General features: G+C 41.2%; 1 protein-coding gene across 6 annotated transcripts; it reads left to right on the top strand.

The window, feature by feature from the left end:
- Window positions 1–4,235: 4,235 nt before the first annotated feature.
- LOC26535402 lies at window positions 4,236–13,167 on the top strand. Of its 6 annotated transcripts, none has more exons than XM_039376599.2 (2): window positions 4,236–4,787; window positions 12,740–13,167. In XM_039376599.2, the coding sequence occupies exons 1-2, from the start codon at window positions 4,538–4,540 to the stop codon at window positions 12,787–12,789; spliced, it is 300 nt and encodes a 99-aa protein (XP_039232533.1). In that variant the 5' UTR covers window positions 4,236–4,537; the 3' UTR covers window positions 12,790–13,167. The 6 variants fall into 6 exon arrangements, with proteins under 6 accessions (XP_039232533.1, XP_039232527.1, XP_039232543.1 ...); XM_039376593.1 differs by lacking the exon at window positions 12,740–13,167 and adding an exon at window positions 4,880–6,505; XM_039376609.2 differs by lacking the exon at window positions 12,740–13,167 and adding an exon at window positions 4,890–5,202.
- The last annotated feature ends 793 nt before the right edge of the window (window positions 13,168–13,960 follow it).

The raw sequence follows: 13,960 nt of genomic DNA, 5'->3' as shown, positions 1-13,960 counted from the left end.
ATATCCGCAGCTTCCCCGCATCCTGGAGTCCCATTTCCACATCCACATCCACTTCCCATTCCCGTTCCATGGCCATTTCCATGGCCATTTCCATCGCCATCTCCTCTTGCAGCTGCTGGAGCCACTGGCGTTTCCAAAATGGCCGCCTCGCGGACAAAGCGTGACCTGGTGATGGATATCGGTGGACTTCGGTGGGCATCGGTGGGTCCGCCAAGTGGGCAAGGAGTAAGTGCGCCAATCGCATTATGGTCCTGCAACGTTTTGGCCCCAAATTGCCAATTGCGAATTGCTGTTGGCCCGCATGGGGATCGCATATTGTATATTGTATATTGAACATTCCCCCACCCCCAACCCCCCCGAATGTATTCCCATTTTCGACAACTGAGATCGGATAATGGCCGTTCGATCGACGACTTGATGGCCCTGTCTGCGAAATTTCGACCCCGGGCAGTTTGGCCCACGTTTTGCAGACATTTTTCTTTTGGCCCGTCTATAATTTGCAGCGACGGGCCAATTGTTTTTCGAGGAGTTGGCCAAATAAAATGCATTTCTGCAGCACGTCCGAGCCCCAACCCCAACTCCTGCCCCAAAAATCCCCCTTTCTACTTCATTGCACGCCTCTGGATGGCCAGCATTTGTGGCCTTTTGCCTGCCATATAATTTGCACAAATTGCAATTTAGAGAAATAAAAGGAATTGGAGAGGTAAAATGGTTATATATGGCAGCCAAAATCAAGAAAATTATATGTACAAGCAGTTTTCGATTTATTTTTCGACTTTTAAGAACTAAATGATATTATACATATTGAAAATAAATAGAAGAACATTTATAAAAATATTTAAGTAAATAAGTATGATAAGTTGCATGTAAGTATTAAATTATAAAAATATTCAAGTAAATAAGTATGATAAGTTGCATGTAAGTATTAAATTATAAAAATATTCAAGTAAATAAATATGATAAGTTGCATGTAAGTATTAAATTATAAAAATATTTAAGTAAATAAATATGATAAGTTGCATGTAAGTATTAAATTATAAAAATATTTAAGTAAATAAATATGATAAGTTGCTTGTAAGTATTAAATTAAAAAAATATTTAAGTAAATAAATATAATAAGTTGCATGTAAGTATTAAATTATAAAAATGTTTGTAAATTTATATTAATAAGTTTAAACTATAAGTTAAAATTATAAAAATGTAAGTAAATTCATATTAAACTATACCTGTTCTTGAATAGTTTTTTTTGGAAACCTATCTAACTATCTATCTATCTATGTATCTATCTATCTATCTATCTATCTATCTATCTATCTATCTATCTATCTATCTATCTATCTATGTATGTATCTATCTATCTATCTATCTATCTATCTATCTATCTATCTATCTATCTATGTATGTATGTATCTATTTATCTATCTATCTATCTATCTATCTATCTATCTATCTATCTATCTATCTATCTATCTATCTATCTATCTATGTATCTATCTAACTATCCACCTATGTATCTATCTATCTATCCATATCTAACTGTCAAGTGCAACTGTTGATCAATAATATATGTACAATATATTTAAGGCCCATTTTCAGTGCGATGTGAGCCAACTGCCATAAGGAGGCAAACCTGCTTATGTTGGAGTCGGATCGCGATGTGGACTTGGATGGATACGGCTGGTGGATATGGATCGTGGACGTCGATGTCGATGTGGATGTCGATGTCGATGGCACTGCTAACCGCTCGTCCGCGCGAGTGGGAAACATAGAAATCACGTTTCGGCCATCAACGCTGCAAATGCAACAATTTTGAAATGCTGCCAACGGAGGATGGAGGATGGAGTTGGAAGTTGTGAGTTGGGAGTTGAGAGTTTGGGGGATAGAGAGGAGTGGGAATAGGGGCCTTGTGGATGGGGACCACTGCAATATTTCTTCATTGTATTGATTATCGGTTGTAATGCTGCAAATTAAATGCCCCTGCCATCAAACAGACAATCAGACAATCAAACCATCAAAGCATCGTTCCCCAACTCGAATTGAATCGAATTGAATCGAATGGAATCGAATGAAATGAAACGGATGGATATAAATGGCCAGACAGAGCATAGTTTGGCGTTAGCAGCCCTGTAATTTTCCATATTTTTCGAGCATTTTTATATGAGAAAACTTAGCAAAACATAAATTGGCCGGACATGTTTCGGGTCCCTGGGCAACGATTACCCGACTACGATAAGGAATTTATGCGAAAATTAAATGGCCCAAATTGCAGGGGGGGAATCGCCAATTGCCAATCGCCAATCGCCAATTGGCAATCGGGCCTCAATTTGCCCCCCTTACCAATGCATATACATATCTGCACATATATATACGAGAGTATATTTTTCTTTTTTCCATCTGCTCTGACATCGTTTCCCATTGCCATGGAGTCTAGGTCTAATCGCGGCCAGATCTCAGCCCGATAAAAATTAATTATGAATGGGAGATCTGCACGAGGAGCTTGCTGCCATGGATGCTCGCCACTCTAATTGAAAATGCAAACAGCCCAAACAACAATTATGCTGGTTAGTCCGAAGTTCTGGCCTAACAGATACCTAGTTTTGCATTTTTGACACCAGTCTACATTTACATACTTATTGTTACTGACTTGTAAGTAAATCTTATAAAATCTGTAAAGCAGCCAAGTTAGCGTAAAGGTAATTCTGGTTTCAAAAGTCCCAAATAAGACCCATGTGATTTATGTAAATATATATACCCCAAATGAGAACTGCAGGGTATCACGAACCGCAAAGACTGGAATATCGGCCAAGATGATGACGCTGGAGAAGATGAGACTGAGTCGTGGATTGTTTGGTGAAACTTTGTGCAACAATTAGCAGCAACCCGCGTTGCAAGTTGCAGGTTGCAGGTTGCTGCTTGATGTTGCTAGTTGCTAGTTGCTAGTTGCTGGTTGCAAACGAGATTTACTTAGTGGAGCAGCAGGTGGAGATGATCGTAATGAAGCACTTAAATGAATTTAATTGTGTGAAAACTTCGGAGACAATGCCAGCAAATGAATAAGGGAATGAGTGCCAGCGCAATCACTCACTTATTCGCAGAGGTTCAGCTCATTCAACATTCGTATTCGGAACTTGTGTTGAAGAAGTATTTCAAAAATGTACAACGATGGAATTAATAATCGATCATGTTATACATTTCAATCAATTGCTGTGTTAATCAGTAACTCACTTGCCGCTTCACCAGGCATCTAATAAATATTGCCCATGTGCCCACTTCAAACTCCCACTGCTGCCACTTGAATAATCACTCGTTTATTTAACCATTCAAGTACTAGCTCATACACTCATTTGCTGCCGCAATCACTCACTCACTCACTCATTCACCAATTCACCGATTCACCGATTCACCCTTTCAATCACCCATATAACCCGCTCCCAAGCGACGAACCGTTAAAGAAGCACCGTAACAAATCCGCCGAACTTCAATTGAAACAATCGGGGTTGCTCAGTGCACTGAGAAAATCTTTGGATAATAGTCAATTTACTATAAATAAATTATATTGTTGGACAAACTGAAAAACTCGCTTTTTATAGCAAACCAAATTGTATATTAAAGCCAAGCGTAGATACAAAACAATTAACATACTTATAAATAGTTTTAAGTTTTCAATTCGCTTTTTTACTCTTTTTTTTTAAGGTGTACCCCAAACAGGCGACAACCCCTTGCCATTACCACCCCATCGACCCTGACCTGAATGTTTTTTTCGCCGCTTGTTTTTTGAGATACAATCGCAGCGATAAGATCGCCAAACGAAATGTAAATTACCACAAAAAGTGCAACTGCAAGCCCTTCGCATTTCGAAGGGGTGAGGATACCAGATACCAGATACCACACACTCTATTTGAACTGTACTGCATATGTACTATATACACCAGATGCCAGATGTCTATCAAAGAGCGGATTTGTTCTAACAGCCGCTCAAATCAACTGGAAAACTAAGGAACTGGGGAACTTGAGGCACTGGAGGCACTGGAGGAGCCACTCGGTTGGTGGCCAAAAAAGGTGTGATCCCGCCCAGCGGGCGATCCTCGTCGGATGCAGAACGGAATGGAACGCGTGCCCCGCCTGATTAGCGCAAAATGTTAATTTCACACTTTGATCGCATTTCCACGACTGCGGCCAAGATGCGTTAATTTAATTTCGATTTAATTTGCGCTTCCATTTCATTCCGCTCTTCAGTTGCCAGTTGTGTCAGTGATGCCAGTTGCACGTTGCTTGTTGCCAGTCAGTCCATCAATCATTTAGCTTCAACTCCAACTCCTGCAACCTCCATATCCACGGATATATAGCGATCCACAGATGCACAGATCCAAGAAGCGGTTTCATTAACAGCCGCTCGTCAAGTGCTTTTTTCGGGCTCATTGTTGCATTTTGTCCTACGATCGCCGACGGCGCAGCCTTCAAAGGCATTCCACTGGCCAGTCGCTTTATCTGCATTCATCAGTCGCCAAACAAAACAAGTCAACTGGCTTCATTTGTAATGGATCTCCGTCGCAATGGAGCAGATGGAGCTGGAGCTGGAGCTGGAACTGAAGATGGAGCTGGAGCTGAAGCTGAAGCTGGAGTTGAAGTTGACTCCTGGCCAAGTTGGAGGCGGCTGCGCAGTAGTCAGGCCACTGATTGCCTTGCATTAATCATCGCGGGTCGGCACATGGAGCTGGGAGTGGATCACAAAGCCATACACTCGACGAAGGGAAGTGCTTCGTTTCCAAAATGTATCGCAAAAGATCGTAAGTAAGCTGAAACTTTATTGTAGTGAAATTAGTAAACCCACTAAGTTCGATGCCTTTATCTCTCTAACAATCCTTATTGCTTGGTGTAGAAATGCACAGATCATAGGCATTGCTTTTTCCACAGTGTAAGCTTAACAGTTTAGGCCGCAAAACTGTTTCCAGCTACTTACAACACGAACAAATCTCATTGTTGTAATTGTTGTTGCGGCTTCCAGATCGCTTGGGTTCGGTTTTCATAATGATCATCTCGAGATACGCCGCCCGTGTAAATCGATCGCAGCTCATTAGACACTTGGCAATCGAACGTAGGAAGGGCTCTGCGGTCTGAATTTTTATGTAATCAAGCGCTTAAACATTTACTTTTAACAAATTTACAATAATTTATAACATTATAACATTTTGCGGCCGCCAATGAGTGGAAATCCGAGAGCCAGCGAGGGCGGCTTTTGATATGGTTTTCATGGGTTTATGGGATTTTGTTTGCTGTGCAACTGCTGTGCAACTGCAACTGCAACTGCGGCTAGGCAATCGAGCTAAATGCCTTGGTTGGGCAAGTTAGATGAATGTCTCTATATCGATTGCAGTTGCTAGTGGCTGCGTTTTGAGCGCAACTGTACTTGGTTTCGTCTAGTGATGACGTGACAAGTCAATGGTTGGTATTTCCATAACCTAAGCCACTTATGTTGGCATAAAGCTGAAGGTTTCTTGGCTACAGCAAAATTACAAGCTGCGGCTGAAATCCATTTATCCGCTATATTAATTGTCTTGGACCTCCTGCATTCACCTCACACTTTGCGGCCGCCTTTCCTTTGACTTTTGCCGGCAAACCGTGCCAACCATGGCATCCATGCCACCCAACGCCCAACTAATTGCATTTTGATTCGGATTGATCATAGATCTGTGGCAGCTTCAGGGTGGCTCGACTCCAACTCCAACTCCAACTCCAAGTGGCAGTGGCCCAAATGCATATATGCCAACATTATTCATGGCCGGGCTGCTGCGTTGGCGGCCAGGCCCAGAATGAGAGATGCTATCGCCAGCAGAACTCTAGTAACTCCCAGAACTGCAAGAACACCAAGAACTCCAAGAACACCAAGAACTCCAAGAACACCAAGAACACCAAGAACTCCAAGAACTGCCAGAACTTCAAGAACTCGAAGAACTGCGGCAACAAAGAGCCAGAGCGAGTGCACAGTAGCCACATTCGGCTAAAAGATTTCGATAAAAAACAAACGCAGGCAGCCAGCTGCCGAAGTCGATTCCAGATGCCCAGCGAAAGGAGATGAGATGCCCGTCTTCATTAATAACTCTTGCATTGATCATTAATTTACCCGCGTTTCATTAATCGTCGCCCTTCAGTCGCACCACTGTGCCCTGTTCTTGGCCAAAGAAGTCGCGTTGCGGCCAAGAGTTTGGGCCAAGTGTTAAGGCCAGTAGCCGTTGATGGTACAAAATGTGTGCAATTGCATTTCGGTGGCGGCGGAGGCGGAGGGCACGTGCTGATCTCGCCCAGAGATTGCGCTCAATTAGTGAGCGGAAAATTGTGAAAAAGGAGGGATTTTTGAAACTGATACAAAACAGTTTTTCTTTTGCCTAAATTACCACTTTTAGCCAACTTATGAAATAGTTTTCTTAAACTGTCAAAAACTTATATGGCTATTTTACCCAAGCTGTGAAGAAAAAGCCTCAATAAACAATACAAAATTGTCTCAATATAATTGGTTTTTGAAAAACAGTTCGTTTGAACACCCAAATCCCTTTAAGCCGCCACTGACCTTAGCTTAAGCCACAACGGCAGTGGAAAATTCATGACACCCCTGGATTTGCATTCGCAACCTATCAAAACCCAATTAGCGGTCGACATGGCCGATTCTGATTGTATTTTGCAGCCGCATAATTGCATGAGGCCCCACTCAAAGGTGATCCGTGGAGAGGGGAAATGGGGTAGCTGGGTGCTGTGGGTATTGGAGCCATATCCAGCAAAGTCCGGAGGAGAGCCCGTGGATATTCCGTGGATATTCCTTTATGCAAATGGCCAGCGCCCGTCGTCATCGTCTCCGGTGCCGACAGTAACGGTGCTGAACATGCAAACTACCAGCCGTGAAAAATCTCGTTTTCAAATATTTTACACAGCATTTTTTGTGCCTGCCTAAACATGGACTAGTCCTCCACCTCCACCTCCAACCCATCCACATCCACATCCTTGATGTCCTGCTCCCAAAAATCGAGCCTATGTAGCCAGCAGCACGTGTGTGTTGTGCGATGGAAAGGGGGTCAAAGTGGAGGGTATCCAGTCGGTCACAAGCCACTAAACAGCGCCCATCCAATGCCAATTGCCGATTGCCAATTGCCAATTCCCCATGGGCAAAACCATTTGAAAATTTCGTTTAGCGTCGCCAGGGCAAACAAGCAACATAACAAAAAGGCAAACAAACACAAAAATACAAAAAAAAAAATAAAATATAAAACGAAATCAAAGCGAAATCGAAACAGGATAAATAAATGTGCACATTTCCGCTTGGCGCGCATATCCTGTCCACGCTTCCTCAACTCATCCCACCTCATACCATCTCATACCATCCCATCGCATCCCATCGCATCCCATCTCATACCATTCCATCTCATCCCATTCAATACTCCCCCGATGCGCTATCTTTTATATATATTATTGATCTGCCGCGCATAAAAAGCCCATTTAAAAGCGGCAAAAAGAGGGAAACACCCGAAAATACAACAAAAAAAAAAAGAAGCCAACACGAAAATGAAACGGAATCGCCCAACCCCCGAAATGTCCTCGAAAAATATAGCAGGAGCAGGAGCAGGAGCAGGAACAGGATTGTGTAGAAAAATTGTCATCGGCGAGACTTGAAATTGTAAAATTGGCCATTTTAGCTTTTTGGTTACGCTGGGCAATGGCTGATGCTGTTTTCTTTTTTTCTCCCTTTCTTTTTTTTTTTTGCCGGGGAAAGGGGGATGTCCTGGCATATCCTGCCGATTGGCTAGACAATTTTCGGGGGGGCCACAAGGATAAGGGAAGGGGGACTGCCTCTTCCTATAACAGAATTTGACTGCATTGAAGCAGAACGTAGCCGCTGAGCGGCTGGAAAAAATCGTTGGCAAATGAACGAATCGAACGAGACGCTTTTTGGCGATACCCTGTAAGTGGAAAAAGTAGTGGGAAGATATATACTTTGGATACTTAGGTTAGGTTCAACATACAACGAAAATAGGATAATTTGAAAGGAATGCGATATTTAAAAGAATAATATGGTGTATTTTGAACATTTGTATCAGCAATGGAGAAAGTAGCAAATAAGTCAAGTAAAATGAACAAAACTATATTTATTTTAAGTGCATGCTCAGCTGCATATTAATCATGAAGCTTGATTAATTTCACCCAAATAAAATATAAACTTCTATTTACAAGTATTCCCAATTCGTCTTTGCCTCATTGACCCAAAGTAAAGCAGCAATTTAGACAAATTCACGAGCCGTTGCACTTTTAAAAACCGTTTGCTCATTGCCATTTTCGTTTTAATTTCACGTACGATTTTCCCTTTTTTCCAACAGTTTGCCCCCCACCATTTTCCCCACAGCATCTTTAATGCTCTTTTTTTTTTTTTTTGTATTTTGCTGGATTTTCTTTTTACAGCATTTTAGTCTCTTTTATTCCTCGTCGATTTCCATTAAAATTCAATTGATGTGCCGCACAGATATAGGTTGTGGAAAATTCGGAAAATTCGGGGGAAGTTGGATCGGAAGTGCCCAGTCAACTATTCCTGTGTGTGTTATGTGTGTGATTTATCGAACATTAGAGTAACATTCAAAATAAAATTTTTGGTTAAGTGCTTGGCAAAGCAGAGAGAGTCGCGCATTTTAGCAGCAATTCGTGTGGGATTTGGCCAATTCCCCAAAAAGAGGGTCGAAACTTTGTCACAGTAACAAACAGAGAGAGAAATAATACATAAAAATTCAATATAAAAAATGAGCAAAAAGAATTAAAGGAAAAAGCTTATTTGCTTATTACTATCTCGTCTTTGGTTTGTATTAAAGCATGGATGTTTATAAAAAATAGATAATAAAATATTGAAATACGTATGCAACTGCTGTTTAGTTAGGAATATATTTTCTTAAGATTAAACAGTATCTTTCACTAGGTTTTGGGTTTTTCTTGTGTTTCCCGCTTTTCCCTGTGCACACATGCGACCAACAAAGTCGCCCAGAAAACGGAACTGTAGTTGAGCGCGACTTTATAAAGCCATCAAAATGCGATTAACCCTTGCTCCGCATCTGTATGATATTTCACTCCAGTGATATTTCCGATCCGTGGGTGATTACAAGATTTCCGCTCTCGGAAATTTCGGCCGTCGCCCCGAAATTAAAACAAAAGTCGAACCTAAACGGAAGTCATTTTCGGGCCGTGTATAATGAAATCATTTTTTCCGTAAGTAGTGTAACACGATAATTTCCAAACTAATTTGCTTTCGAAATGGAAAAAACTAAAAAAAAACTAATACAAAAATACACAAATACAAAAATGAGATGAAACGGGAAGGGGAAGCGTTTGCGTTTTCGTTTGCGTTGCCAGCATCTGCATCACAATGGGAATTAAGGTAGCGCACAAACTAATTAAAGCAGATAAAGAGTCGCATTAAAACAATAGATAAAATAAGACTAGGGGTGCATGCATAATTGAGTCTGGGCTTCAGTTTGAGCTGAGTTGACTGGAGTCTCGGTTTGGAATCGTCCAACTCAATTAGATTCATGCACCACCCCCAGCCGCCAACCCCTTTTTATATTCCCCCTTTGTCTCTCTCTCTCTCTCTCTCTCTCTCTCTCTCTCTCTCTCTCTCTTGAATGCCCGACGCTTTTCACAAATTAATTGGCAAACTCTACAGATACGGCAACAGATACAGATACAGCTACAGCTACATATACAGATACAGATAGAGATACTTTTTGTATCTGTATCTGCCGCTTATAATTACAGCTCGGCGAGCAACAAATACAACAATGGGCATTTGTGAAATTGTCACTGTTTAGCATATTTGGTCACGAAACGCTTTTGGCTTTTGGCTCCGCTTTTTGTATTCTTTATGAGGCATAACAATTTATGCGTTGGACCGATTTTTAGTTGCCACTTTTCGGGGTTGATTCCTACTATGTGTGTTATGTGTGTTATGTGTGGCCGATCTGCAGATACCACTTGTTTCATGTGTTTCATTTGGTATCTCATAGTGCGACGCTAACAGAAATTAAATGGAAATTTCAACATGGATTTCCGCTTCTGATCATGACATTAAAATCGCCAATCTTTTGTGCGTGTTCAGTCTCATGGGCCAATTTTCAAACAAATAACAAAATAACCACCGACCAAAAGCGACGTAATCACTTCGTTCGTAATTATGCGCGGCACACATGTCGTATGCGTAATAATATATGGTCTGCCCAATGGACTACAGAAATGACTACAAAACTACTGCTTCAAATAGTCGTGTTTTTCGAGTAATTACAACTTCGACAATAACTGAAGTTTTCTGAAGAATTTAGAAATGAGTTGAGTGGCTAGCATTTCGAATTCATCATTAAAACAGGATCGCTAATAACTTGATCACCTAAGAATTTGGACCAGTTCGAAAAGGGAAGCTTTGCAAATATATGAGCTACTTGCAGCACAACTTTCTACAAGGCCCTTCGTGCGGCGGTTATATCCCACAAGTGCTGACCTAATGAATGCCAGCGATTATTTATTTGGAAGACTCACTCACTTGCCAATTAGCATAGGAATTTACTATCTGCTAGTTTCTTCTGTTCTCTGGCGGCAGTAATTAGGCAAGAAAATTTGCGCTGAGATTTGTGCCAGTTTCTGACCCTAATCTTGGCCAGCAAACTAGATGGGGATGGGTGCATTTTCCACTCTTTTCATTTTAGCATTTTTCTATTTTTCTATTTTTCCATTTTTCCATTTTCCGTTGCAATTAAGTGTCGCATGCGAGAAGCGTTGGAGGCGTTGGCATCGTGGCCATAACTATGCACATAATAACCCAATTTGGCGGGGGCCCCTTCGGTCCCTGACTTTCGCTGGGATCTGGGATCGGTTGGGATTCCATGGGAAAATCTGTTGCAATTAGCTGCTCGCTTTACAAACAAGAAGTTGGCCAGCTGAAGTTGGCTGGCTGCAAAACACGCAGCGAAAACAATTTCTAAACGCGCTCAAAACGACTTAATTATGAGTGAGAAATATGCGCGGCGAGCAACTGTATCTGCCAGATGCACAGTACGTGTATCTGCATCTGTGTCTGTATCTGTATCTGTATCTGTCGCAAATGCATCCACATTCACATTCACATACACATAACCATAGCTGTCTTAATTGCACCCACTCAATCAAAGCGGGCCAACTTCATTAGACATTTGCGGTAAAAAGCTTCGGAAAAAATGGAAAAAAACTGGAAAAAATACATTATAAAAACGAACAACTTATAACAAAAACCTACAAACCGAGTTCACACGATGTGATGAACCCGATGAATAATTAGCAGGGCCCAAGCAGATGTACGTGTATATGATTTTATACACTGATATCGGGGCATAGTTATAGCGCCAACAGTGACTCGCCATTAATCACTGCGATCACGGGCGAAGGCTGTGAAAACTGTGACTGCGAAAGTTCTGTGCAGCTCTTGGCATCTAAGAAACATCGAATCCTTGGGCATTCGATTTGGAATGCTTGTTTAAGAAATCACATTCTTTTTTTACTCTACTCTCTTCTCCACCTGAAATTTGTAAGTTTTTCACACTGCTCTGCGCTTTTTTGGCCGCCCTATTGAGTTTCATATTTGGAATTTTCGTTCCCCACTTTTCGTGCATTCGCGAAACCATAGAAATATGTGTATTTCATCTGAGAAATTAGTAAGCAATGTAAATAACTGTTAGTAGATACTTAAGTGCTGCTTGTGTGGACAGGGAAATTGAAGAAAGCCACGTAGAGATGGACTTGCGAATATCGTATAAATAGTTATCCATTTACTATATTCTATTATTTATCATATAAACTTTATTTTACATTTTATTTATTATATCTGAGATTAATTAATTCAATTAATTGCCAAAACTCTATTCATTTTTGAGGTCTCTGGTCTTAATTTATGCATTTTTGCACCTTTCACAAATAAGTAATATCTTGTAACATGCACATCCCTAAATCGGCAAGAGAAGGCTCAAAGTTTGACCGCAGGCATGCCCATGGTATTTGTATTGGTGTTGGTGGGGCTACCTTACACAGATACGCACACACACAGCTGCAGCACATCGCTTGCGGTCAACCGCCACACTTCACCTCTAACCCCTCGCCCCAATCCTCATGGCAGCGACAACTTCTCTTGGACTTTGTTAAACCTTAAATTAGTTTAAGTATTTAGTTACCAATTTAGTGAGGATCAGGGTCGCAAAGGGGAAGGGGGGCAGGGGGGAGTGGGGAAGGGGAAGGGGGAACAGGGGGCTAACTGGCCACTGTCCGAGCGTTGATGTCGATGATGTGTGCGGTTTTTGTGGTGACGACAACACCAAGCTTTGCAAACGAGGGTTTCAAAAGGTAGTGTACTTGCAGTGCGGGGTGGTGAAAAATATTAAAACCTTAAGGGGGGGCCATTTGTCGGCTTATCATCACAACTTGAGCTAGAAAGCTATGGCAAGATACTTACTTATCATCACAACTTGAGCTGGAAAGCTATGGCAAGATACTTACTTATCATCACAACTTGAGCTAGAAAGCTATGGCAAGATACTTAACTAGATGCATTACATACTTTTTAGATTTGTTGGTTTGCTCTACGTAGAAATCATACAAATTAAGTTGCTATCTAAATGTTTTTTGCTTATTACTGTTAGAATGGTTAGAAATGCTCTCAACTATTAAGTAATAGAGTAAAATACACATCTAATTTCAGATAGAGATCAGATTCAGATAGAGATCAACGACTTTAAACTGAGTAGCTGATATATCGAACATATGCGCCATTGAGCGGCATTGATTGCAGCCACTTGGCAGCAATCTAGATGCGTTCACCCCTTGGCTGGATATTGCTCAATTGGCGCATTGATTGACGGACAATACCTTGGGTGATCGGGTTTCCCGGCTGAATATCCATGGCGAATGGCAAATGGCGAATGGCGAATCCGAATCCGAATCGGAATCGGAATCCGAGTAGGAACCACCACCACCCTCAACCTGTTCCTCAACCACCCGCAGACGTGTCAGAAGATAGTCATCGGGTGTCGCTCAAAATGTATCTGCCAGATACAATAACTCGCAGTAAGTTACAAATTTTCGTTTCACATATTTTGCGCCCAGCTATGCACTGTCAGAAACAAATTTGTAACTAACTTATATAATCAAATTAATATGTTTAAATAAAGACGGAATAACTAATTTTTTTGCTTTTGAAATGCAAGAGATTTATAAAATAAAATAGTAATATTTTTAATAAATATAGATATAAATAGGCATTTCTCACATGTTCTTTTTTTCTGCCTGTCCACGTTTTTTCTCGAGTTTTGTTAATTTCTTGTTTGGTATTAAATTGTGCGGTTTTTGCGGTGGTGCCGGACTTAAGTACCACGCATTTCTACAACATTTTCCACTTGACAAAGCCAAAGAAGGCGAGCAAAAGGAGCTGGCCAAGAACCTGGCCAAGAAGATGAAGCCACAAAAGCGAAGACGCTGGGCCATAAAACGGCAACAACTTCAACTATTATGGCCAGTGGTCAAGCATTTAGACGTGGCCAAAAAGGAGACGTCGCCAGTTGAAATTTCAAACCGCTGGAGCGCGGCTAAATGTGTTGAAAGCCGAAAGCCGAGCGACTCGTTGATTGATGATTGCAGCTCGGGGATGCCAAAAAGGAAAAAATAACCAAAAAACCGAGATACGAAAATACAAAAATACAAAATGAAAATAAAAATAACAAGTGAGAACGCTACAGTCGAGTTCCCCGACTATCTGATACCCGTTACTCAGCTAGTGGAAGTGCGGTAGAGAGTTTTCAACACTGACAGTTTTTGGCGCTAGGCGTTAAAAATTAAAATTTTCACAAATTTTTCGTGCGGGGTGCGGGGTTACTTTTCAACGAATCTAGTATACCCTTTTACTCTACGAGTAACGAGTATAAAA

Source organism: Drosophila yakuba, chromosome X, assembly GCF_016746365.2.
Source record: "Drosophila yakuba strain Tai18E2 chromosome X, Prin_Dyak_Tai18E2_2.1, whole genome shotgun sequence".
NCBI lineage: Eukaryota > Metazoa > Arthropoda > Insecta > Diptera > Drosophilidae > Drosophila > Drosophila yakuba.
Note: the sequence above shows the minus strand (reverse complement) of the source record. Positions and strands in the feature narration are given on the sequence as shown.